This window comes from Trachurus japonicus, chromosome 13 (assembly GCF_045865225.1).
Source record: "Trachurus japonicus isolate A0001 chromosome 13, Traja_1.0".
Taxonomy (NCBI): Eukaryota; Metazoa; Chordata; class Actinopteri; order Carangiformes; family Carangidae; genus Trachurus; species Trachurus japonicus.
In genome coordinates, this window is record NC_140919.1 from 20,132,337 (window position 1) to 20,160,316 (window position 27,980).

At 41.7% G+C, this 27,980-nt stretch overlaps 1 protein-coding gene across 2 annotated transcripts in view; it reads left to right on the plus strand.

Moving 5' to 3' along the window:
• Positions 1-1,288: 1,288 nt before the first annotated feature.
• Positions 1,289-27,980, plus strand: part of lekr1 (Leucine-, glutamate- and lysine-rich protein 1) — a 77,020-nt gene continuing 50,328 nt past the window's right edge. The window contains exons 1-3 of one of the 2 annotated variants that reach the window (XM_085795309.1): positions 1,289-1,406; positions 3,746-3,849; positions 20,705-21,234. In XM_085795309.1, coding sequence (XP_085651435.1) covers positions 1,403-1,406; positions 3,746-3,849; positions 20,705-21,234 — 638 coding nt within the window. In that variant the 5' untranslated portion in view covers positions 1,289-1,402. The remainder of the gene's footprint in view (positions 1,407-3,745; positions 3,850-20,704; positions 21,235-27,980) is intronic. The other variant, XM_085795310.1, reaches the window with a different exon arrangement.

The following is a 27,980-nucleotide window of genomic DNA, read 5'->3' on the forward strand; positions in this document are numbered from 1 at the left end:
CAAAATGAGAGCGATGATATGGCATAAAAAAGGCAAAATGTCTGTCTAAAGACATTTGTTAACAATCTATTACCACATAACGATTGGTCCTGTTAAAGCCCCTGCGGGAATGTCTGGCCGTTATTTCACATTACGTCTGAGGCAATGAATTAAATGCACACAACCCAAACACAGCATGGACTCTGACCTATGCATGCAAGACGCAGAGCTCAGCAAATGTGACTTCAAGGCATTGTCGGTCTGCATTTTGTACACAATGGCATTAGTTTAACAAATAAATTAGTGTTTATTTTACGGTGTCTTCTTTTCATCAAATGTATTTTCACTATCATTTTGTGTATTTCTGAGAAGGCTGTGTCATCCTGGAAACTAAACTAGTTGGTCTAGTTGCATCATTAAAATACACCAGAGGATCAATACCAGTTTCATCTTTCTGTATCTTAATGACTCCCCCCTTCTCCTCATTGGTTAACTGAATGTCATGCAGCCATAGATGCCTCTGGCCTGTGCACATCAATCATGGCCCTTCCTGCAGCTTGAAGCATTAGCTGCCTGTGCCAAAGCATAAAAATGAAGTAACCAGCATTACCAACTGAAGTTTCCACCCACTAACACAGAGGGTGGTTTAGGTGGTTGTGGTGAAGATGAATTATTGCTCAAGAGGTTAAAATGAGAAGCTTTCACACCAGTGGCTTTAAAGTTGCTGAGTTCGACAATTGCTATGACTGTGTCTGTGACAACAAAAATAAATAATTAGCCTAATCTTAGTAAAATAATATGCAACCTCTGGGACTAGTGATAGCATAATTATTCAATAGCTACTACAACCACACACCACAGGTAGTACTCCATTACAAGCAAAAGACCGTACGATTATTGCATGGGTTAATGCAAACTCATCATTGCTTTTAAATAATATATTTTACAAAGTATGTAGTCACCAGGTCTACCAGGTAACTGTATTGGGGTAAAAATGTTTAATATTTCAATGTGAAATATAGTTGAGTAGAAGAGGTTGCATCCACAACAAAATTATCGAGCTCAATTTCAATACACGCTTTTATTTTGATGAGAAAACCACGTTATGGTATAAGTCGGTATGGTTGGTACCATGGATGTAGATAATATAATACATCCATGGTCAGTAGGCCTACCATAGAAATATATAGCCTACATATGTCTATAGATCAGGGTCAGTACCATAGACTGTAAAAGGTCAGTACTCACGCTCACCGTGGCGTTTCACCGGAAGCTCTAGTCTGCGCTGCGTGTTGACGTAACATACGTGATACGTCGTAGCCATAGTAACGGCTACAGTATGGCTTGCAGCAGGAGCAGTTTCAGGGTTTTAAAAAGTATTTTGTGATACGTTTCGCCTTCATTCCGCACGAAACTGTTGATAATGGGTACGTAAATACTTTCCCACACTCACGTTTCGATAGATATAGTGAAAAAAGTTTGTTTTCGGCGTGTTTTCAATGGTAAATAGTAAATACCGAGTAGCTGAGAGTACGCACTGATTTGTTTACAACCATTTCGACCCGTCGCTCATTTAAGTTAGTAAACAGCGACCTTACAATGTAGAGTTTATACCAGATACCGTTTATTGTGGCAATCAAACCTGCGTTTTGCCAATAAAGAAGTAGAGTGATGAATCGTCCTTCATGTCATGATGACTTTATGCTAACTCTTCGATTTAGGATATCGCTCTTACATGAGTCCTGTGTAGGTCTAAAAGTCACTGTAGTAAAGTTGAACATAATTCATTGTTGGCTCCTGTTTTCAACCATGTGCTTAAGCTGTTTAGAAAGTCGAAAATGTCATGCTGTTCCTTAAACAAACTGTTATCTTAATGGATAATTAAACTCTAATAATTTTAGCTTTTTCAACATTTCCCCATCTCGGGTCCTCCATTCCCCAGTGGCTTAATGCTTTTTGCCCCTCAGTGCCTGCTTCTGTGCTCGTGCCAAACTGTGGGCCCTCATGAGTTTTATATGTGCGTGTATGTTTTCCTCTCACGACTCAGGCATGCGTCCATGCAGAATAGATGAGTTTATGAACAGCTTGCCTCTCTCACATTAGACTGATTAATAGTTCAATCAGGGCTAAAACGGACAAAATGTCACGGGGGAACAGTTGTCATGCAAAATCAACCCCTTTTTATCTGCGGCCATCTAAAAGGATAGGCCTGCTTAATGCTGTCATAGGGCGTTACTAATTTATCTGCGTTGTGTGAGCCAACGAAGGATCTCAGCTGAGTTTTAAATGCAAGGCCTAGAGACAGTAGGGGGGCAATCAGGCTATTAGCGTGCGTGAACATGAAGCCTGCTCTTTGATTGGGGCAGGGTTTGTGTGTCTGCACTGGTGGTGTGTGAGAGAGAAACAGGGCACACAGGCTTGTTTACGTGCTAGTGCTTTAAATGTTTCAGGGCAGTGTATCAAGTTGGACCTGCCGTTTGTTTCATTAGTTCTCAGGCTGTAGATGTCTACATGATGTGATGTGTGTCTGTGTGCATTGTGCTTGTGGCCAAACCCTTATGCGTTTGTGCTGTACATTTTCCTGTTTCCCTCAGCCTGTGAGTGCATTCATTGTCTGGCATGCAGCCACGCACAGGGGACTATCTGATAGGAGTGACCTCTGGCCCCCTGAAGTTAGCCAGAAGTATTTAATGCGAGGTCAAGTGTTAAGTTGGCGTGATGTTTTCCCGTTCCCTAATGGTGAGCTGATAGATAAATGCCCTGAAAGTGTGCACACAGATAGACAGACAGAGGCTGGGGTTAGGCTTGCATGATTACTGTTCTCCTCACACAACCTCCCGCACCCGCAGTCACATTACTGACTGTACCTTTGTCACTGCTGTTACACAACAGGGGGAGCCTAGAATAAATAATTCAAGTAAACTAACACGTTCATCTTTAATTAACAGCATCATACTATTATTTTGGGGAAAGTTCCCTCACTTGACGGTTCAGGCAAACCTTCTGATGCCCTGTCGTGGAGGACAAGCTAATGTATGGCTGTCAGCCTGTCAAGCCAAAATACCCTATGCAGTCAAATACCATAATCTAGAGTCTATAAGCTTAAAGCCATAAGCTTGACTGATTTATCTATTGAATAGAGTGTACAGCAAATGGGTTTAATATGGCGAACATCACGCTAAGGATTTTAGCCTTATATTAACCTCAGTGGCTAAGTGCTATTCATCAGTTTAAAAGTACTACCACTTTTATCCTGAAAAGAGTACTGTTAGTTAGAACACTCTGACCTCTTTCTTTTTTGTGATTTGTATTATTTTTGTTGTGGTTGTTAATGCACACTCTATTGTTCTGGAAGCTGCTGGTCATGGTATTGTGAATTAAAGGAAAGCATTTTTTGCAGGAATTGGGTTAAAGACAGAGAACATAACTCAACTTCCAAGGGCTCAGTTCATCATTTCATTATTTATGAAGAAAAAAATGCCAAACACTCATTGGTTTGAGATGATCTAATGTAAGGATTTGGTGCTTTTCTCAGATAAATTGCAGTGTAAATGGATTTTATTGTGCTACTAGTTAAATAGATTTATTTCACTATTTTTGCCTTTGCATACAGGAAATTATAAACTAGACAAACTGTTTCAAATCAACTGTTAAATCAGTACTGAAAATAACTGTTGTTTGTGGCAACAAATGCAAGCCATAGCACACAGTGCACACAGTTTCCAGTGTAGCTAATTCTGCTGCATGTTCTTCTGTTTGTTTCCAGGAGACAAGGAGAGATCTATGGAGGCGGAGCAGGAGACAGAGAAGGAAATGAAGATGGTTCTTCACTGTCCTCCGATCTACCCACTGCCTGAAGAGATAACAAAGGTAGGCAGTGATTCAGAAATCATGCTCCTGAAAACACAAGGCAGGCACCTTGCTGATTACGGTACTTTGATTTTGTATTTGAAATAATATCCGAACACCAAGACTCCCCTCTTAGGAAAAGCAGTATTCAGCACGTACATTCGATTTTGAGCCATGTTGTACATATTTCCTTTCAAAGCAACACAAAGACCATATTGACAACACAATCACAGCATATGTTGCCTCTCTTTTCTACTTTTTTATTTTATTTTTACAAACCTATATAAATGTGTTGAAAAGACATTTGTTTCATCCTGGTGTTTGTCAACACTGCACCCTTTCCATATGCTGCAGTAATCCATATGATTTGAATAAGAAATGGGACGATGACTCCTCTTTTAATCTTCCATCTGTTTTAAGATATGCACACAAGATGTAACATGGCAATGATTGCGTGTTGCTTCATATCCTCGTCCATGTCAGGTGGCAGCTAGAGATTCCCATATGACATGCCATATGGTATGAATATAAATTAACAGTATCTACTAGTTATAACAGTGCAGTCTCAGTATTTCATGTTGATGGTAATGCAGTTTTTACATGACACAATGCTTCTAAAATAGCATGAATCAAAAACATATTGCACAGTAAGTGGTTTGACACCAGTAGTTTTACTTCCCATTCTGAGTGTCGAAAACAAGGTGAAAGAGCATTTTCTACCTCTGTCCTTAGCAAAGTTAATTAATTTCTCATGCCCATGGGAGACCGAGCTACCTTGGCATCAGTTCCACCTACAATAGTAACCTTTGTATAAATTATCTCTCCCACATTAAAAATGCAGGATTTTCCAAACAGAGCAGCTGGCTGCTGATGAGAGAGACCTCTGTAACTGTTTTATCTAAGGCTGAGAAAATGGGACAATATTGTTCGATCTTTGAGGGGCTGAGTTGCGCAGTACGTTGAGCAGGCGCACCATGTGTAGAAGCTACAGTCCTCACTGCAGATGGCCCCGGTTCGAATCCCGCATTGGGTGGCCCTTTCCTGCATGTCATTCCCCCTCTCTCTGCCTCCCTATTTCCTGTCTCTTTCAACTGTACTATCTATAAAGGCATAAAAAGTCAAATTATATATTGTTCGATCTTTTACAATTTATCGTCTTTTGCTTGAGTAGCGACACATATTGCTGTTTTTCCTCTGATAGATGATACGATCAAATCACTTCTTTCACACTTCAAAATTCAATCCATTTTTGGAACTAGTGCAACAGTCGGTGCTTATCTATCGCTGCAAATGACGTAAGTAAGTCAGCCGTTTTCAATATGAGATCATAATATTTTTTGTCAGATAAAAGCTCAAGAACAATGCAGTGTGGCACATCCCACTGCCCATTCATCCACTTACTCAACGTATTAGTAAGACCCTTTCCTTTATGTCTCAGTCCAGTCTGTTGCTCTGCTCTCTAGTAATTTCTGGAATTTCTCATTGAGGCCTAGTGGTGCATGATCTTGCCAAAAGATCATATAACAATCTTTTGGGTAGAATTGCAGATCATTAAGAGTATTTTAATGACCCAAAGCACATGGTCTGAATCTCAGTGCCATCTCCCAACCCACTTTGAAGGCCAGGTGCACTTGCACCTTAGCAGACTGCTATTGTAGTGGCACAGTGTCTCACACAGTTAGATCCTATTTGCAGTCAGTTGATCACATGTTGTGACCTACCAGTGAGCCCAGTCCTGACACAGTCATGTAAGGACTCTGTGGCAAAGAAGAACTGAGCAAATCAATGCATTGCACACAGCTCTACAGCAAAATAATGGCAAAAAAACCCACAAATTAAGAAATACTTTATTTCATAGGATGAGAAGTGTGAAAAAAACAAACTTTTTTCTTAAAATTACACTACATTTGTCAGATCACCTTTCCCTTCTGAGGCCGGTAGTAGCTGTCAACAATATGTCCCATGGTATTATGCGAGAGTGGCCTCTCCATCTGGGTGGATACAGACCGACAGTCCATTTGTCCATCAGTCTTCTGCTTGCTGCGTCATGGCCCACAGACTCAAATGGGAATCTATTTTATCTATTGATTTCTGTAGTGGGCAACTGGGCATCCATTTCTCCCCAGTGAGGGTGTGTGCATCCGTTTCAGTCCTTTTGTTTATGGTGTTTCATGTGGGGAATTTGATAACCAGACACAGAGCAATGGACAGACAGAGAGAGAGAGAGAGAGAGAGAGAGAGAGAGAGAGAGAGAGACAATAACAAAGAAAGAGAGGGGTAGGGAGGGACTGACATTTTGATCATAGCCCATCTGGTTCAGTCTCAGGATATACCTCCCTCCCTCCCTCTCTCCCTCCTCCCTCTGTCATCCACTCAGATTCCAATAGGTCCATAAAATAGAGGATGTTCTGGGCTTAGCCCCCCGCTGGGTACACTTCAGCACCATTTATTGGAGGAAGCTTAGGTGGCTGGGAGCGAGCGGAGAACAAAAAACAACAGAGGCAGCGGCGTTGCATGCGCAAAGCTGTGGGCAGCACCATGTGCGCTAGTCGGCGTGGGAGGCAAAGAGGAGGTGGTGTACTAACAGGCCCATTTAAGTGCTGTTAATCCTGGTGTGCTGGGAGAGGGCTGGCACCAAGGTTTAATGGTGGGCTGCTGAGAAGGAGAGCACTGCGGTTATACACACACAGACACACACACACACACACCATGCTTCCCACCCACACACTCGGGCACAGGAACACACATACTCACTCTGAACTTTCATGCCATCAGCATGCTTGTTGTGTGTATATAAACATAGCTACAGGTGCAAAAACACAAGAAACACTCTTTCATACATGCAAAGCAGGCAAAATCATGTTAGACTGGGTGGTGCTACCAACATGGCTCCTTTGTTGTTGTTTTATGTGTGTTTTTGCGAGAAAGGTACAGGTGGTTTCTGACTTCTGTCTGCTGGTACGTGACATCAAACACAGATTAATATGAATAGTGACATCCATACACGGTCTCCATGAACTATTTTAAAAAATTGCATTTAATATTGTTAAAGCTTATATTTCTGTGGAGTAAAACCACCCGGTCCTATAGAAAGTGTTGAACTTTTGACAGGATTGTCTTGCAAGTCTAGCTGTTTTTGCACAGGAACTTAAAATACAGAGCTGTAATGTATTTCAAATATGCTGAGAATGCATGCTGCCTTGCAGTTTCACCCAATGTCATGTGAATACAGTCATACTTCCTCCCTCTTTTTCCTTTGTCTCTCTCAAGAGCACATTAGCACTTATTATATTCAGGGACCCCAGAGCTTTACTCCTCCCCTTTCACTGATGGTCTTGAGACTGAAAATCAGCTCAAACCTGCTGCTCTAAGCAGGTAGTCAGACTAAAAATAGTGTTGCATTAAAGAACACAAAGGGGCTGCGTTGGTGTGTAGGTACCGGTGGGACGATGAAATATGATTGAAGAGGTCCGGTTTTATTTAGACATGGATTTGAGTTTTTCAGACACCAACATCAGAACTTAACTGTGAGACACACCTTTTAATACTTTGTAATTTTAATATAGTTTAAGTTGTCATGTTAGAAATCAAATTATTGTCCCTTTTTGACAATTGTAATGTGAAAGCTAGAGTATTCTGTTGATTTTAAAGCAATCTGGATTTTGCTCTTGGACTTGCTTGCATTTTTTGCTGCTGGATGGAAAAGCTGTGCCAGGTTAAACATTTCTGAAGGACAACCCTACGTTTTTCTGTTCCGATCCAGTGACACAGCGCTACTGTCGATCTGAACGCAGCACAAGCCATTGTCTATCGCCACCTCAAAACTCTAAACAAAGCTATTTCTCTTCTTCCTTACTTGGCAGGATTTTCCTCCAAGTTGTCAAAGTAACACTTTAACTTAGACATGTTCCCTCTTACCTAGCACAGTGTTCCAGTCCAAATGTGGCCAAAGGATTAGTTTAAAGTGCAGCACCGAGCAGAGTACACCACAGCCTTTTTGCGAAGCTGCTGAGCACCTCTTGTTCTCCATGAGGTGCTGATACTACCTATTCACTTCTCAAGTGTCACAGTCTGAGAGGAGCTCAAACACACAGTGTAACAGGACAAGACGTTCACCTCCAAGAGAGACAGAAGCTGCAGGCAGAGAGAGGCAGAGAAAAAGAAGCAAGAAAAGCAACTGGAGAAAGAGACAGACAGGAGGGACAATACTCACTGTTAACTTCTCTAATGTTGTGGTATGTGCAGAGCTCCGAAACACAATGTAACAGGACAAGACGTTCACTTCAGAGATAATGAAAAAGAGTGTGGAGAGCAAAGGGAGGCAGAGAGAGAATAAGGGGCATCCCACTATGTGTGCAATAGAGATAAATGAAAGATTTTCTGTTTCGTTTTCTTCAGAGAAAGAGAATCAATGGAGAGAATTAAACAAAAAAAAACAAAAACAATATTGAAGACTTTTACTGTCACACACACACAAACACACCCAGCTCTCCTTCATCTATTTTCTTTCATAACACCAAACATACTCATTAAGAACACAACAGGAGATTATAGACAAAACATTGCAACTTAAAAAAGGCTGCGTTTACCTACCCTCCTCCATCCGCACATGTACACACACACTGCACGCCAAGGCATGCATTCACTACCTGTTTGACTCTAGTTACATTTATAATTGAGGAGGTGCTCGGTTTTGTTAGCCAGTGCATTCACATTATAGTGTGTTTCAGCCTCGGGCTGCCAACCTACTCCAGGGTCTCAGAAACACAGTACTTTTTCCTCCCTCTTTCTCTACCTTTCTCTCTCTGTCTATGAGGCGTAAATGTCGCTCACGTTGGACAGCTGGCAGAGCACAGCCGTGCAGTGAAATGTGTCACTGCAGCGCCTCTGGTACTGACTGGCTGACTGCTGTCTGTAAAAAGTGCTGGGCTGTAGGTACGAGTTCAATCATTGTCTCTGTGTGTGTGTGTGTGTGTGTGTGTGTGTGTGTGTGTGTGTGTGTGCTCTTGTATTATTTAAGGGTAAGGTTACAATGTCTACAGTCTGCAAAGTAAAAGCAGCACATTAGCAGAGTGCCAGCAGCAGCTTCAGTCCTCTGTCGTCACAGGATGCGTTCAAGCACAATACTGAGCGTATAGGTAAAACAATTATATTTAATTTTACTGAATGCAGCTAGCGGTGTGTACCTCCTTTGATGGGCACACTTCCTAATAAGTAGAAAAAGAGTTGCTTATTCCAGGCACACACATGCAGCTGCATTTCACACTTATTCCTTTTCCAGCCTTAATGGCCGATCTGACTTGCATCTGTCACACTTCTGTGAGATTACTGGTGTGCAGACTCAGACCAGCTGATGTGATCAGAGTGCATGCTGGGACCATACTGCCATCTGTATGTTGACAGGACAGGTACAAAAGTGACTATAGGCCTCATTCATCCTAATCATCACAGTGAAAGTTTGAGTGTTGCCCAAAAAAACAACAACAAAAAAAATCACCAATGTGTTTTAGGTTTCCTTGCAGAGAATCCGACCAAAACTTGATATGAAACAAATATGAAGGTAAATGGCACTTTTCATACGTTAAAGGGATAGTTCAACATTTTGGCAAATTGGCCCATTGCCATAATCCCAACAACTCCAAAATACTCTCGTGGACAAGTTGTGACCTGCACATTCACCACACTAACATAACGTTTCAAAACGGCGTTGTTTTCGAGGTAAATTCATCCAAAACTGCTGATGCACGTTCCCGTCGGGTTTTTCGGCAGACAGTCTCTGCATTTACCTCGAAAACAACTCTGTCTCGTAACATGTGTCCTTTGTGCAGGTCACAACTTGTCCACGAGAGCGTTTTGGAGTTGTTGGATTGGGTATTTGATGAGTTATATGTGTCCATGGACATGTCCTTCTGTCTGTGTCTGTTTTGTACATCCTAGCACTTTGTGTTTCTTTCTGCTAATTTGTTGCACAATACTGATGACCCCTGTGTATTTAGCTCTCCCTGCTTTAACATCATTGAAAGTGCCTAAGATGCATTTGTAAGAAATTGTACAGTACTGCATATTGTGAAACACCAGGTGAACAGAAAATGTTTAATCTTGTAGAAACAGGCCAACAGTTTATAAAGTTGAGTTGTCTTTAGTTGGTACATCTAGAGCAGTGTGTCCTCTTGGCTCAGTTGTTGAAGTTGCAAATCTGCTTTGCTGTTTCTTTTTCTACTACCAAAATCTGACCTCGATGATGACCTCTGCCCCCGGCTCTAAAAACATCTTCAGCTTCTCCCTCCTGTTTTTCTGTTGTAGCACGAACGTGTCAATCGAAGTCCTGACTAGCCTCTGCCGTGTCTTTTCGTGCGTCTGACTGTTGACCGAGGGCTCTCAACTCCTCTTGCTCTCCCTCTTCCTCCCTCCCTCCATGCATTTTTAATGTGAGCATGGCACAGTCTTCTAGGGGAAAAGAGGAGGAGAGGAGAGACTAGCTACATGTCCCAGGGAGCTGCACTGTGCCACACATCCCTCCTTTTCTCCTCTTTTTTTTGTGTCTCACTTTCTTTTTCTTTCATTCCTTCAGTTTTCCCCTCCTTGAATAATGGATAGTTTCAAACCAGACACGCTCCTCCCTTCTTCTGAAGGGGACCTCAGGAGGTTGTGGATAGTGGTAGCACATGTGTTGTCTGTTCACTCTAATCAGTGTATCTCAGACTTGCTCCCATCCTCTCCCTTCCTCTTCATCCTACTCCTCCTTCTTCCTTCTCTCTGACTGTTTTTCCTGTTCCACCCTTACCTTTCCTGCCCTTTTTCAGTCTGTTTTCTTATATCTGGGGGGAAGAGAAAGAGAGCGATTAAAAGAGAGAAGGAGAGGGGGAGGTTTCATCAGGTGAATGCTGATCTGCAGTAATGACTGAGAGACAGCGGGGGGATTATTGTGCAATATTGTCACGGGTGTTGTCTGGGGCCTGGTAATACAAAGTGACAATATTGCATGATAATCCACAGGTCATTACAAGGTCACTGTTGCTTTTATGAAGCAGTTGCCATGCCAGCCACTGTGGAAGTTGTTTTTCAGGGATACACATTCATCAAATATTCAGACAGTCTGTCCCGCCATACAAAACCATTCACTTAAAATGTTATTTGTTAACATTTCTTGCATACTGGTGTGTGGTGAAACCATGTAATGTCAACATTACCTCAGGTTGCAACTGAGTTTGACAGCAAAAAAAAAAGTATGTACATCATTAAATGATAAGAGAAATGCCTTTTTTATGCACTCAGCATTTTTCACTGTCTTCCACAGTCATAGAGTGAGAAATGAGGAAGCCTTAATGATATTCACAATGGTAGGCTATTATGTGTTTTCAGCAAGGAGTACAAATCTCACTTTTGAAGACAAATTTACCATCACTCTTCACACATTATTTCACTTTATTACTGTTTTTGATACTTTAGCTTATTCAAAGTGGAAAACAGTTTGTCCTGTTGTATTTTGAGTAGGAAACCTCAATAATTGGCGTAGAAATTGAGGTACACTGAGGGAAAGTTTATAGCAGAAATCTAAATACACCACTATATATCATAGCGACGGTAGGCATAAAGGCATAAAGTTTCTCATAAGCGTTATTATTACCTTTAACTCTGTGCTTCGCTCATAACGTGGCCTTTGCTGATGTGAATCTTCAGTTCTTTACAGTCAAAGTGAATTAGAGCTCCTCTGCTTTACTCATTCATAACTGTCTGAAGCTTCTTTGCATAATGTACTCAAAGTCAGCACAGAGACAAACACTGCAGGCAATGGCACTTGTTTTCTCTTGCTGAGGAAGGTTAAATGAGGTTGCATTATGTTTTGCTCCGCTGACTGTCATCGACTCAGACAGAATGCCATTTGTTTCCACCTGGCTTAAACTGCACAGGAATAACACAGAAGCGGGATCAGACTCAACAAGGTATGGTCTTATTCACAAACTGAACAGGAACAGAAAAGTAGAACATGCACAGATGCAGCGAGACGCACACACACCAAGTCCAGCCAGTATTACCTCCGCTGGCCTCTCTTGGCTTACTGTGCTGTGCCATGTCGTGCCGAGCCGCGTGTTGTGATGCGTGGTCTAGTGGGGCTAACGGAAGCACATGTGTTGTCTGCTAACTCTGATTAATGTAACAGACTATACTCCCCCTTCTCTCTCCGGCTCCTTTTGTGCACCGGCTGCCCTGCTGTCCTGCCTTCACCCCTCATGTCTGCACTCAGTCTGCCATCGAACCTGGACCCTGAGAAACATAGGAGTCATTAAAATGTACTATAGTGTTACTCCTGCTTTGGTGGTAAAGTTTATTACATATGGTAATATGTGAAGTCAACAAACTTATCAAACAGTGCAAATTTCTGGAGCTGAAGACGCAAATTACCCTTCAATGTCAGAATTAACGTGATATTCCCACTTGAGGGACGCCTAATGCAGCAGGAGGCAAGATAGCCACTTTTGCACTAGTGCACCAAACACTAAACCTGGTGCAGATCTTAATTAGGTGTAAATTGGTTGATAGGATTTACCTGCAGTGCAGAGAGGAACTAAATAAGAAATTACTGCTGCTACAAAAGCTACAACATAAACTGTAACTTTAACTTAAATGTTTAACATATTTTATAATGTCAAAGTGCTTCGCATTCAGATCAGGTCACATTTAAAATAGATAAACCATTGAAAAGACTGCATTAAACACAATGGAATAGTACAAAATGATGGCACTATTAAAAATAAAGTCTTATGAATCTCTAATTACAGTGCTTGCATGTCGTGAAGGCTTCCTCCATTATAAACTGTTCGGATCATTGGGCACTTCTAATATGTTGTGTGTAAGTTGTGAGTCATTTTCATAGGTAGGAAAGCCATGTAACATACAGTGTACGATGTTATTCAACTTTGGCATAACCCTCAACCCCGACACACGCACACACAGTGAACAAAACGAATTGCCCTATGTCTCGGCCTATTGCCTGGCTCGTCAGGCTAGCTGTTTGTTGTTGTGTGTGTGTGTGTGCCGTGCCGTGCCATGCCGTGCTGCGCTTCGCCTTGTGTTTGGATGTGATGTGATGCGTGGCCAAGTGCCGGTCGAAGCAGCCATAGGTGATTCTTTCCCTGCCACTGCCCTTTTCCCGCTTCCACGCAAAGGAGTAAGTGAGGTGGGCGGCCGGGCTGACAGGGAAAGGCAAGGAAAAGACAAGATATGCAAACGGGAGGACAGCCAGTCAGGCGACAAACATTCAACCCTGGATTACACCCCCCTCTCCTCCAAGCCCTCACTTTGTTATATATTTTTTAAACTCCCCCCACGGCTCAGTCACCCCACGCAGCACATGGTTGTGCTGTGTCTGCTCTGCTGACTTTGTCCTGACTTTCTTGTGACTGTTGCTGATCATTTCAGCGTCTGCTGTCTGTCTGCGTGCACACATCTGCAAATGCGAGTGATTGACTGTAGATTCCTCACTGCTGCTCTTCCATACAGACAGACACACACACACACAACTCGGATACTAACCCCACACACTTTGATTCATCCACCACAGTACAGTATGCCCCTGATCTGTCTGTCTGCCCCCTCCTTTCTCTGCTACTCGCACGCTTCTGCCCCCCCTCTTGCACTTCCCTCTATCCCTTGTGACCACTACTACCCCTCCCTTTTCCCTCTTCCAAACACACACACACACACACACACACACACACACAGATAAACAGACATAGAAGCATATTCATTCACACAGACACGCACACCGTGCCATGGTCAAGGAGGTTTCACATACACACACAAATATTCACACACATGTCCACTTCTACATTCATGCACTTGCTCATAAACACACACACACTTGTCATGTGATGTGTGGTGCGCCATGGGGTCCAGATGAGAGGAATCTCAGTGTTGGCTCTCGCTACACTGAGCACCACAGGGGGTCTTTATCATTGCAAAAATCAACAAAGACACAGTCACGAAGCGCCGTCTCTCGATCACACACGCACACACGATCACGAGCACACGCTCGTACGCACGGCCATGTACACACATGGGCTTAGGCAAATTCACACATGCACAAAAAATAAAAACTGAAAAAAGAAAAAAAACAACAACAATGAAAAAACAAAAGCACTCACGCACAGACCAAGTGACAAAAGCTCACAAAAACATTCCCGTTTTGACACGCAAAGATAAGAGCACAGCTGTACAGTCTTTTCTGTAGAACACACACACACACTCCACAAGCTCTTACGCACTGTCACTGTCCAAAAAGGAAAATAATTTAAGAAAATTAAGGGGAAAAAAACATGTCTAAGTCCCTTAACTACTTAATCCCTTCTTAAATGCTTGCGTGATCTATCGTGTCTGTGATTTCACAGACAGAGAGGGAAGTGGGATGAAGTGGCAGCTAAGCTGATAGAGAGGAGAAAGCATTTGTTAAATTGAAAGAGAGAGAGAGAGTTTGAAAGAGAAAGAGTTCAGAAGGATCCAGGTATGATGCAAGGCTGCTCTCCTGCCTTTGTTTTTTCCTCTCTAAATCCACCGCCCATCATCATATCACTTGATTAAACCTAATCCTAATGCCTCTAATCCTCCAGGCACCCAAAAAAATGCCTAAGTGCCTTGTAGCACTCCATAACATCTCTAAACAGATTTCAATGTGCACTCAGCTATGCTTCAATAAGAATGTATTTTGTGAGTGTGGGTTGTAGTTTTTCTAGTCTCTCTTCTCTCCAGAATTACACAAGGGCATTCAGGTTTTTCAAATACTGAGGATTAGAGAAAATAAATTGTTTAGTCGGTCTGTTTGTGAAGATCTGTTGTGGCCTGCTGTCTACAATTCCCTGTTTCTGCCTGCTGTGTGCAGCCTGCACACTGTCTCTCCCTCATTAAAAGCCTTGACCTTCTACTTATCCGATAAATAAGATTAAGGGACAAACGATTTTTTGTCAGATTTTGCCCTGGCTTCTGCGGGCAATAAGTAGCAACAAAGTTCAGTGCTGAAGCCAAAGAGAGATTTTTGGGTTGTTAAAGAAATCCACAATCCACACACAAACACTGGAAAGGTAGACTTCCCAAATGGTTTAGCATCAACACAAAGGAAGAAAGGAGCCGAGCCGTTTGATGCAGAGAAGTGAACGCAAAAGTCTCTAAACCTTTATTGTGCCTCCAAGATCCTGAAATTGTTATCAACAAACACAGTAACTGTTTCTCTCTAGCTCCTATAAAAATATTTTCCACATTACAGAACATGAATCCAACAAATGTGTTTTTATATGTTATTATATAGTATGTGGCCATTTGCTGTGCGGCGCATACCACATGTGTGTGCACAGCACTTGTGTGTGAGTGTGTGTGTAAGTGGCTGCATGCCTGTTGGGTCAGTTTTTGGTCACGGAATGTGTGTGTGTGTGTGTGTGTGTGTACGTACATGGGGGGTATACTGTGCATGTGTGTGGAACATCAAGGCTCCATGTTCGTGACAGTGACCCACTTCTGGTGTTTTGATGAGCCAGATGGGTCACGGCAGCTGTAGCAGAGGAGGCGGAGGTGGACAAGAGAGAGGAGCAGGAAGATGAGTAGGAGAGGGAGGGAAGGACATTTGTTTTTAGGAAGAGGAGGAGGAGGACAGAGAGGGGGACAAAATATCCAGGATAAGGGATGCAAGGAGGAAGTGGAAGATAAGGGAACGATTAAGGAGGAAAGGTGATTGTAAAAGCGGAGGAGTCGTCAGACTTTTGGAAAATTAACATCTTTTTTGTTTGCGTGTCCTATCTGCATAGTGGCCCTCACCCAGTTCATGAGACAGTGAGCGCAGACACTCAAAGGCATCACATCAATTAATTATGTTCCTCATCCTGGCAAGACACCAACCATCCTCAAAATGCCCCCTACCCAATGTTGTTGTTGTTGTTGTTGTTGTTGTTGTTGTTGTTGTTGATTGTCTCCCTGTCGGTCAAATGTTGACTGATTGTGTTCAGCACCTTGTGACTGCTGTCTGTGAAAGGTGCTATATAAATAAATTTTCCTTCCTTCCTTCCTTCCAGTCGCCCCCACACCCCCACCCCCACCTGGACTCACTCTGCCCTCCAACCCCCTAAATGTTTCACAGGAGGCAAGAGGTAATAGCCCAATGTTTAATTGATGGAGCATGGCGGCATTGTGGTGATAACACGGACTGTGGAGACTGTCCAAGTAACAAAACACTCTCACACACACTCAGGTACATTTTTAGGTATAGACACATGCAGGATGTTGTGTTCAGCATAGATGAAGGTGGTTAATTCAGCGTCGGTGCGCTGTGGTTATTGAACACACAGCAACTGCACCACTGATGTGCCCTGAGGCATCGTGTGTTTTGCATAGTTACATACAGTATGTTGACTTCATAATAAGCTCTTGTGTAATAGATATTTATTGACTCTGGATCTCTATGACAGAGTCATCATCATCACTGGATGAATTGAAGCAGAGTGGTGTAAGCGCAAGAGCCGTATGTGTCTTGAAATTAATGTTTTAAACTGCTTTTGGCAAGAGTCCAGCACGCTAATGGAGTCAATCAAGACCCAGAATGAAAGAGAGATAAGAGACACACACGCACAAGGGGAGCCATAGAAGTGGTGTGTGTGTGTGTGTGTGTGTGTGTGTGTGTGTGTGTGTGTGTGTGTGTGTGTGTGTGTGTGTGTGTGTGTGTGTGTGTGTGTGTGTGTGTGTGTGTGTGTGTGTGTGTGTGTGTGTGTGTGTGTGTGTGTGTGTGTGTGTGTGTGTGTGTGTGTGTGCGTGCGCACTGGAGGACAAAGACGTTTGGTGTGTGGAGGAGAGCGGCATCAATTGGCTGCTGGCATGAAACATTTAAAGGACAACAAGACCTTTTTTCTCCTCTCTCTCACTCTTTCTCTCGTTTTCTAGCACTTGTTTCATTCAAATCTCCCCCTCGCCTCTCTTCTTCTCCTGTCAGCCTCTCAGGTGTTTTCTGCAAGCATGTATATTGTGTGTGCCTGTGTGTGTGTGTGTCTGTGTGTGTGAGAAAGAGAGCGTGTGGAGGGGGTTAGTTTTGCGGTTTGAGTGCTAAGTGAACGTGTCAGTGCCCAGGGCAAGGGGTCTCCCCACGGGGCCCAACTCAGTCACGGGAGCACACAGCCGACTGGTGGCGCAGACAATCTGTCCTCAGGGTGTGTGTGTGTGTGTGTGTGTTTAAAGAGCCAACGATTGTGTGAGTTTCCTGTCCGTCTGAAGATGCTTATATGAGTAAAATAGCCTTTGTATGTGTCCGTCTACATCTGTGTCTTTTGTTTGAACCTGTGTACATGTTTGTGCTTGTATCAGTGTGGGTTTTCATGGTCATGTCTGTTTGTCAGTCTGTGCGTTTAGGTGTGTGTGTGTGTGTGTTTCTGTCTTTGCCTTTTATATGTCCCAGTGTGGCTATGTGTGTGTGTGTGTGTGTGTGTGTGTTCGTGTGTGTGTGCCAAACCACAGCTGACGCACGATTCAGCCCTCAGGTCACTTCTACATTGTGTATTGCACCCTTGTTGTCTGTCTTCATGACGACATCAGTCACAAAAAGGACACACATGGGTACGCACGCACAGAAATTTACATGCATAAGCACTTTTGGATAAACTAGAGCTCCTGCTTAACACAAACACACACGCAGTTGTGTTTTTTTTTTTTTTTTACTGTATCTGTGCCTGCAGGAACCACAAGGACATCTGCACAGTAAACATCCAAACCCCCTGAGCCTCAGTCCCAAATATTGCACACATTTGCATGTACTTCTCTGGCTCCCTCTCTCTCTCTCTCTTGCACACACACACACACAGGCACATACACTAACACTGCAAAAAAAACAACAACTTATTATTCTCCTGAGTGCAAACTGTGGCAACCTTTGTCATACTTTTTTTGTGGAGCTTTTTCTCCACCACCCTCATGACTACATGTCCTCCTCTCTCCCAGTACAAGGTGTTGAAACCCAGCATCCCATAGTGAGAAAAGTGGGACAACACATTTGCCTTGTTGTGTTGCAAAAGCATCCAAACACATGGGGAGCCTTGCAAATATACAACATACAAGGCGCATAAAAAAAGGTGAAATTATCAAAACTAAACTCTGTGGTTACAAACTGATTTAACACAACTCAAAACATGCTAAAATCTCAGCTTTTAATAATAATATATAATATCAAATCTAAGTCTAAAGAAATGCACACAAATCAAACTAAATAACCCCACTCCTCTTGGTTCAGTCCTAATAAATACTTCTTCTATTTAAGACTCATTGCTTCCTGAGGTCCATCCTTCCTCTGCCCAGTCCTGGCCAGATGCCCTCACCAGCAGATGTGAGGAAACCCTCAGCACTAGTGAAAGACACAACAAGAATTAGAACAACATAGGATAAATTGATGTAAAAAACAAAAAAACAAACATAAAACATAAATGTTGAATATAAAAAAGGTAATGCATTCTAAAAATAGAGCAAATGCATTTCCCACATATGCTTTTGTGTAAATTTGCCAAATTATGTAAAAATCACGAAATAGGTTTTAGTGCATGGATGCGATACTGGCTGCAGGTGTGGCCTCCTCACTCACATTGTTGAACCTAATATACATGTAACGTCTTGATGTCATTTCCTTCACTTTATGATGATCTTATGTTGTTGTTGTTACTATATTGTGTCTGGTTGATTTCCAGCTCATTTACCGGCATGACAGACATGCTCTTCCCTTTTATAAGGTGTTAGATCCCTTGTGTTAAACATTTGCAAACATTTAACTCAGGGCAGTGCTGTGGTTAAGTACCGCGTCACAGAGCCGCCAGCGTGGCTCTATACATTTAGTCTTGATAATGCACAAGATCCGAGGTTGCAGTTTGCACCTCTTGTACCTCAGCATGTGCTCGGTGTGCCTCTATGAAGAGTTAGTCTCTCTGTCTCTCTGTCTTTCATGGCTGCTACAAGACAGACTCCCGCTGTCCTGGTGACATGAGGCAGACATAAGCTGCACCTTGACCTGACATGGACAGACAAGATGCTAACACAGAGGAAGAAGGCATTGAGAAAGAGAGAGAGTGAGAAAGACTTCTTAAAAGTGTCAGCTGTCAATCATTTTCTCATCGAAAGCACTTTCAAGCGATGCTGTGTGTTCTGTCTGTCGGCCTTCTCCACAGCCCTGCCACTCTATCTGAGTCCTCTTTAAGAAGAAAAGGGAGCGGTGATCATTCAATAAAATCCATTTGAGTGTCTTTCAGGAAAATCGTTTTCAGGAAGTGACTGGCTTTCTTTTGATATCTTGTCTTTCTACTTGTCCTTCTCTTGGGTTTTCATGTTGAGCCCTCATTTGTTCCAACCTGTCTGCCTGGAGATATTATTCCTGTTCACACTGGCTATGTTTAGGGAGCTCATTGTTGTTGCATCCAGGGAATATAAGTACATTCTTCATTTGAAAAGAAGACAAATTAACATAAAGTGATACTATTTAAATTATCTTGACTTGAGGCAGTAAACTGCATAGGTTTGACCTTTGTGTATGTTTCTGCTTTGTCTACTTTATTTTTTATCAAAAAAATATAAATAAATTGTTATAACAGGATAAGTCCAATCAAAAACACTGCATTCACTGGGATAAGGAGAAAGGCCATATAGTCACCAAAACAAAATAGTTTTTTTATTTTTTTAAGTTTGATGGATATAATTAATATAAAAATACATAAAAGAGCGCTGCTAAGAAAATGCAGATTGTGGTGTGAACGTGACCCATGGAGAAAAGTGAATGACCAAATGGACAAAAGCACTCATTTGACCTCTGTGAGTTGCACAGCAGTGACTAGATGAACTGTTGTGTTAGTGGTTGCCTGCTCCTGCATGTCAGCATTGTTTGCGACTGTATTTCACCTTGTTTACATCATGTAGCAGTCTATTTGGAGCTTTTTGACACAGGAGCTGTCAGCATGTCATACAAATATCATCTGCCTCTCTGCCACATATCATCATGAAGATGAAAGCCCGGAGGATGTGATCTTATCCCTCATAAGCCTGAAAGAAGTGACAACAGCTTGGAGAGAATACTTTGACATGCACAGAGAAAGAAAGATAATTTTGGGAGATGTTTTTTTCTAACAGACAGCAGTAAAAACAATATCTGAAGGAGGGATTAAAGTATCTGTGTTCCTCTGCTTTGAACTGCTGACGGATAAAAAGGATGCTGTTGACACCAGCAACTGAAACAGATTTTGATGGATAATGAAGCCTGTAGTTGTCAGTCTAAGTGTTTTTATACACAGCTTTGTTTAGTTTTTCCTCACTTTTAATGGTCTTGTACCACATACAACACATTTTCATCCTCAGTTTGTATTCCCTCCCCTACAAGCAAACACACTTCAGTCTCGAATATGTTCTACCTAAGGTGGTTTACATTAACTTATTAGGATGGACATATTGTCCACTGTTACACTGTGTTCACCGTTTATTGAGTTATCAGTCACAGTTAATGGTTTGTATTTTATCTATTTAATATATATCATGTTAGGTAAAGCATAAACATAGTTCATGAACACAAGAATGATGTAACAGGACTGTTTTCACACCATTTATACATATTTTAGATAGATTTCATTGATAATATCAAAATTGGCTACATCCATCAGAGTGAATTGCTTGCCACAGAAATTACTAGTGTGTTTAATGAAGGTCTGAATCATCAAGAACCTGGTTTTCAGGAGCTTTATGTTAAAATCAGAGACTGAGATGTAATACGTAAACTTCCATGATGAAACTATTAAGCCTCCCATTTTAAAATTGCTTCATGAGTTACAGTAATATAGCTACTTGTAAACTGTCATTATTACATTTTTATGCCTTTTCCCCTCAGATGGAGCGCAGTGAGACGAAGTGCCGTTACTGTGGTGTAAGCTACCTCATTTACCACGAGTTCCACCAGCTCAACACCCGACTGTCTCAATTGGAGACTGAGCTCCAAGAGCTGAGAGAGACCGCCCAGAGAGAGAAGGCCCAGCGCGAGGCACTGGAGCAGAGCAGGCTGGACTGGGAGAGGGCACTTCACCTGGAGGTGCAGAGAAAAGCAGAAGAGAAAGAGAGCAGCATGAGAGAAGAGCTGAAAGAGAAGAAGAGTGACATGGAGAGAGTTCTGAGAGAGGAGTTTGAAGAAAAAAATGAAAGAGCAAGGAGAGAGATGGAAGAGGAGTATCAGAAAATCAGCGAAGAAAAAGAAGAACAACTTAGAAAAGCGCTGGGACACAAAGAGGCAGAGAGACTGAGGTGGCAGAGAGAAGAGCTGGAGAGGAAGGCTGAAGAGAGAGAGAAAGTTCTGAGTGACGCACTTCAAAAGGCCAATAAAAATTTAGACGAGCTGAGAAAATACCTCCAACAGCTGGAAGAGAGGTGAGGTCTTTATGTGTTTGTCTGTGCTTCCCGTCCCTGGTGTGAAATGATCTCTAATGCCAGGCTTCATGTGGGCAATTATCCTGTGACTCATGCTGTTAAGACAAAAACACACAAACACACTCCCAGACAAATCAGACATGTATCCCACTAGATGGTGTATGCGTCTCCGACACAACCCTTGCTGTTTAGTTATGTATTCACCTTCAACATCCTCATCATCCAATATCTAAAAAAATGGAAATAGATGGGTTCTGTAAAACATCAAGAAGATATTTTTTTAGAGAACTTGTGCTGATTAAATCCCAAGTGATTTAGTTTATTTTCCACGCAACTGGCCCCAAAACAAACATTTTCACATGCAGTTGTAAACAGTGTTGACTTAACATGTGAAGAAATAATGTGTTTCTGAGCACGATGTTTGACAAACATCCTCCTCATTTCACCAGAGAATTAAAAATGTCTTTCTTGCTTATATTTAGTAAAAAACAAAATCAAACAAAGTCACACCACATTGCTGAGACTGATTTCGGATCAGTGTCCAGAAATGACACATGAGGGGGCAGATTCTGTTTTAGTATCAGGATGCGTGCGGGAGAACTGATTTCCCTATTGGTTTAATTTTCTGGTTAATGTTGCGTAATGTTTAATATAGTTTGTTGTAGGATTTCCTCCTTAAGAGCTCTTCTGGCTAACTAGCTTTTCAGTCATATAGCACATTGATTGACCCCCTGTCCAGTGGTGAATTTGCTCTTTAGGTAATTAGAGTCTGTTATGTAGATCCTCCGACCTCATGACAACAAAGTAAGTCCTGTCCAGTGCATAAAGAGGAGATGTATTTGTTTTGACACACAAACAACCCAGTCACAGTCAGCTTCGTTTAGTATCAACCTAATGTCAGACATGTCAAAATAAAATTATGTTTCCATAAATACGTGCCGTACAATGCAGAAAAGTCACATGCATTACACACTCAGATTAAACGGTCACACGGAAAGGGAATGAATGAAACTCTTGTCCGTTAAAAACAATGTTAACTGAGCAAAAGGCAACAGAGCCATGAGACCTGTTACATTTTAAATAATGGAGACCGCTCTGGCCTTTTTCTCCTCATTACATGCCGTCTTTTTTTTTTTCATGTTGCTATTTCTCTTCTCACCTACTCATGTACTGTGCTGTGTCTCAGCTGAATGCAACAGGTTCAGGCATGTTCTCTGGGGGCTATCGGTAGCTATTCTAAGAATTGTAAGTAAGTATACAGCAAAAGATGCATGCTTTTCTTGTAAGTAAGCGTTACATCATAAGTATCAGTTCAGGCCACTGCAGCTCTATATACCACAAGCACATAAGCGACAGCATTGCACTCACTTTGAAAATGTAATTACAGTCACAAAGTCACACAAAAAAAGTGTTTGTTTTAGTCACAGTTTATTTATTCACTAAACTTTAAGTGTTGGTGTGCGTGAGTGTGGAACTACACATATTAAGGGACATTTGGTGGACACATGAAAACACATACGCTTACTTTCTTACATACAGGCGTTAAGGATTCCTGTTGTGTCACTTAGAGGAGCTTTATTGTGTTGTTAATCAAATAGCAGGTGTCTGTAATCACAGCAGCCATTAAAGGCCATGGAAAGTTAATATGTAGGAAATTCTTCTATGACATGACTCATCAGAAAGAATGAATGAATAATCCAAAACATCTCAGGATGCTTGTTAAAATAAAAAAACTGTGTCACCGGTCTTAAGCCCCAGACACACACAAGGCACACGCACACACCTGCAGTATAATTCCTACATGTGGACAGACAGAATATGTGGGTTGTATATTTAAGTCAGTTTTTATTTTGTTCTACAAAGGCACACAATTAAAGGTTTCTGTTATGTCTGTGTGTATCTGTGTGTAGCTGGGATTGGCTCCAGCCCCCGCACGGCTCTACACGGATAAGCTGTGTAGACGCTGGATGGATGGATGGATGGATGGATGAGTATTTGCCTTTGATTTTGCTGCGTGTGTGTCTGTGTGTGTGCATATGTGTGGGAGTGCACAGGCCACAGCCGGTATGTTCATATGGCTAGCTGGTTTCCAGGTTGTCCGTATGTTGTTATGTATATGGTAGACTGGCAGAACCAATCCCCTATGAGGTCTAACATAAGCTGATTATCTCTTATACACTGCCTCTTCATTGAGTCAAAAACACACGCAAACACACGCAAACAAACGCAAACTGCACACACTCGTGCTCTGGAGCCTTGGGGGCAAGCACAGGTCAGGGGGTCAGAGTTCAAGCAGAGATAATGATGCATGGCGCAGTGATGTGTGAGAGGGCAGCCTGGTATGACAGCACTGGATTCCCTCTGCTGCTTTTCATTTCCTTTTTCTCTTCTTTCTTTTCTTTTCTTTTCTTTTCTTTTTTGTCTTAATCTACATTCAAATACACATGTACAATATTCGTCTTTTCATCTGAAAGAAATATCGTCAGATTTGAGTCATCATCAGCATTCGGATCCTTTGATAAAATAATTTTCCCTCTCCTCACTTTTCAATATCTCTGTCTCCCTTTTCAATCTCCCCTTATATCAATCCCTCACTTACACCAGCAAGTTGTCAGTACTTTTTTGCAATTGTGCACCATCATTCATACAGGTGAAGTAGTGAATAGATTAAAAGGCAATAGAGGGAGAGAGGAAAAGAGATGATGGCATGTGAGTGGGAGGTAATGAGGATGTTCTGAATGGCTGGCTACACAGCAGGAGTGTGACTCTTTTGTGAGATATGTTTATGATTGACGGCCCTCCTCCCCCACTCGGAGACTCTTAATACAGCTTTTGTTGTCAGATTATGTAATTTACTATGAAAAGGCAATAGATTTTATACAGGCAGTCGTGGATGTTTCTAGCAAGCAGGATACTTAAACAGAGCTGGGGCCTCATATATAAAAGCCTTGCATGGTATTCATACTGAAATGTATGGCAGATTTGAACTGGTGTGGAGGAATGCAAATTCTCACCCTTGATACATCGGACTGTGAGCGTATACGCAACATTTTTGTGTAAACAAGGACCTTGATCTTTCTCCAGCAGCACAGGGTTGATTAGACACCCCAATAGGTTTTCTTCTTTTGCTCTTCTTTGCGTTCTCCATTTTATCACCTGACTGGAGGCTAAATGGTAATACACAAACCAAGCCTGATTAAATTGTCACCTGTCTTATAGCTTGTGTGGGTATGGCACGAGAACGTTTGCTCATATGACAGGTGTATTGCCAGAGGAAGGTGGGGGAAGAGGGATAGTAATAAGTGTAATTAATTCTGATGTTAAAATGTCACCTGCCATACAAGTTCAAACACAGAGGAGCTGTGGATATTGTGACCTGAAGGAAAGAGGGAGGAACAGAGACACATTTGTTCATATAACACGGGGATTGTAGCATTGACTTGTGTGTGATTTGTTTAAATCTCATGTAAATATCCATGTACAGTAGTACGTTTGACTATTTGAGATTGAGATTATTACTGTAGTCATTCTGGCTGTGCATTACACTCATTTAGTAATATATGTAGCTACTATATTACTATATATAATATAGCATATTAGTATATATAGTACTGTATATATTATACTATATATAATATAGTAACACTGACATCATTATCATCATCTTGTGTTTTCTAGTGGCTGAAATCTGTTGCCACCATCCATCCCTACGTGATGTGAATGTAGCAACACCTGAAATGGATGTATCTATGACACAGATATGCACTTTCAGCTTCTCACTGACTCTTGGCCAGTGTGGGCCAGTATCACACCAATAAGACTGTGGAGGACAAGAACACTAGTGTGACCTAGCCAATCACGCCACAAAAAAGTTAAGGAGAATCTCCGTGTTAAATATCCACACATTTAGCAATATCTGAAGTTTATCATCTTAATGATTCTATATCTTGGAGAAAGTGGCTCGTAAAAAAAAAAATAAGGTAAGGGCAGATTTATCCGTAGAACGCAGCACGTGGCAGTTTGGTGCGTGGTAAATGAATAAAGGTTTGCTGATCTCTGTCCCTGCTCTCAGCAACAAAAAAGTCAAGCATTTGCAGAATTTTAGATGTCTGGCTGTTTCATACTGCTCATGCAGCTTAATGATATGTAATGTTTTTGACTTCTGAATAAACTGAGGTTTTTCTTTTTTTTCCATTTTTTTTCCTCTAATAAATCAGAAAACACATCATTACAGTAATCGGACTGACTGGTGATGATTTTTTCCTTTTTCATGTTTTTCCAAAAGATAAAAACCTGACCTTGTAACAATGCCAGTGTGGTTGGCGAGAGTCTTTGACTCCTCAGTGATTTCTTAGCAACACAACATCCTGTCTGTCCACGCAGAATGTTCTTCAAAAGAGTTATTCAGTCATGCAGGACCACCTGCTCCTCACAAAACAGACACGCTTTTATTTGAGTCAATACGGGACTGCAGGTGCTGCTGCTTCATTTATGCTGAGCTCCTCTTACAGTGCTGGGCTACACCTGTTATTTCTAAGTGTTAGTTAAATTTAATCAACATTTCGTATTATATTCTTTTCCACTCATGTTCAAGTTGGAGCTACAGAGCTACAGGCTGTGAGCATTAATTAGTTTGTCACTTAAAACACTTTTTGCCTCCTCAGCCAACAAATGATGATAGCAGAGCTTGGTTCAGCGTTAAAAGCTAAATCTCATGACGTTTGATGAGGAATTTGATTCGGATTTTAGATTTTGGGTTGATTGAAAAATTGTGATTGGACCACAACAGCACATGTTTGTGTCACAGTTTGAGCCTTCCTAAAAAAACAACAACAACAACCATTTGGTGTCGGATTAGATTAGATTAGATTTACAATAGTGTCTAACACTTTTCAGAGCAAGGTACATCAGTCACTGGGTGTTCAACACGTTCAGATGGAGCAAGATGGGTCCAGGTAGACAGCTGTTTACCTTGAGTTACCTGGTTCTGTTGGAAGCTTTTCCTGTTAAAAGGGAGTTTTTTGAATTGAATTAGACTGAATTGAACCACGAATTGGTGTCACTGGGTTGGTCTGAAGGGAATTAGAGAAAAAGAGAGAAAACTGAAAAGAATATGAACATATTGGGCTACAGATGAGGAGGAAAGATAATTACAGAGGGGTAAGAATAGTAGCTGGTAAACAAGTATAGAAAGACAGTTCGTGTGACTGCAGACAGGTTGAAACATATCATGTAACCTGTACGCATGCTTATGGTGCTGAGAGAAGTGTCTGGGAATTTTATATGCTCTGCTTGTTTCCCCTTGGCTGGCTTGATCCAAACAGTATGTCTTGTAGTGAGTCTCTATATCTGTCTCTGTGTGCGTGTGTGTGTAATGTATTTACATTTGTATTGATCTCCATGCATATATGTGCATGCATCTGCAGACACTTGCATACACCTGCAATGGATGAAAAAAAAAATCACACTAGTACATAACAACAAGAACAAGACTTGGCAGTTATAAAGGATGATTCACAAAACGTGCGCATACACACACACACACACCGACCTGGGGTTGGATTGTAGCAGTGATAAGACAAGTTGCAGGTGGGAGAGTGGGAGTGAAGAAGAGACAAATGATGGATGACAAATAGAAAGGCATCCATTTGTAACAAGGAAGTGTTTTACGCCAAATTAGTTATGTACTCATGTGGTTTTATTTCAACGTCTGGTTTCCACTGGCAACCACATAAACAATACACAAATCAGCTCTATGCTCTCTCCCTCTCTGTTTGTGTGTGTGTACTGTATATGTGTTACGTAATATGTCAAGTCTTCTATGTGCAAAGTTAAACAGTCTTCAACACCGGCATGTGAAGTATTAGCACAGCTCCAACTTAAAGTCCACATTACCACATCAAACAGACGGATCCACACACACACACACACACACACACACACACACACACACACACACACACACACACACACACACACACACTGCTGTTTCTGTGTTGTGTGTATCTTAGTAGCATTGGAGAAGAGCTCTCCCTGATAGAAGATGACCTCTATTTGGCTCTGGTGGTGGCTCAACTTCACTCTGGAGCTCATGACAACAAGATAAACATAAACAATGACTTTCAATGTGTGTGTGTGTGTGTGTGTGTGTGTGTGTGTGTGTGTGCACGTGCATGTGTGAGCGTGCATACACATAATATGACAGATTTTATTTGATTATTAACAAATTATGTTGAAGCAGTAGCATAGCAACCCGCACACAGAAATGAAACAAAGGGATGTGTTGCTTTATGAATTTGGATTAAAATTGACATGCTGGAGGTCAAATTCATTTTCATATGCTTGGAGCTAATTTGGTTCACCATAACATGATATCACTGTTTGTGGTTGTACTTTGTACTTTCTGTGTGTGTGTGAGCACACTGTTTTGATGATTACAATCACTGTTATGGCATCCCTGACATGGTTACCAGATAACTTGAAAACAAAATATATACAAACAGGTGTCTCACACAGCACACATGATACACACACACACACACACACACACACACACACACACACAAGGATTATGATTAATTAAAGAGGCACTGACTGATCTAATTAAAGTGTTTAAAGGTATAATATGTAGGAATTACCCCATCTAGCGGTGGGGTTGCATATCGGAACGTATTCTTGATGTTGCGTTCACGTGAAATCAGTCAGACGTCAGACAGACAACAAACACTGCATGTAACATGATAAAC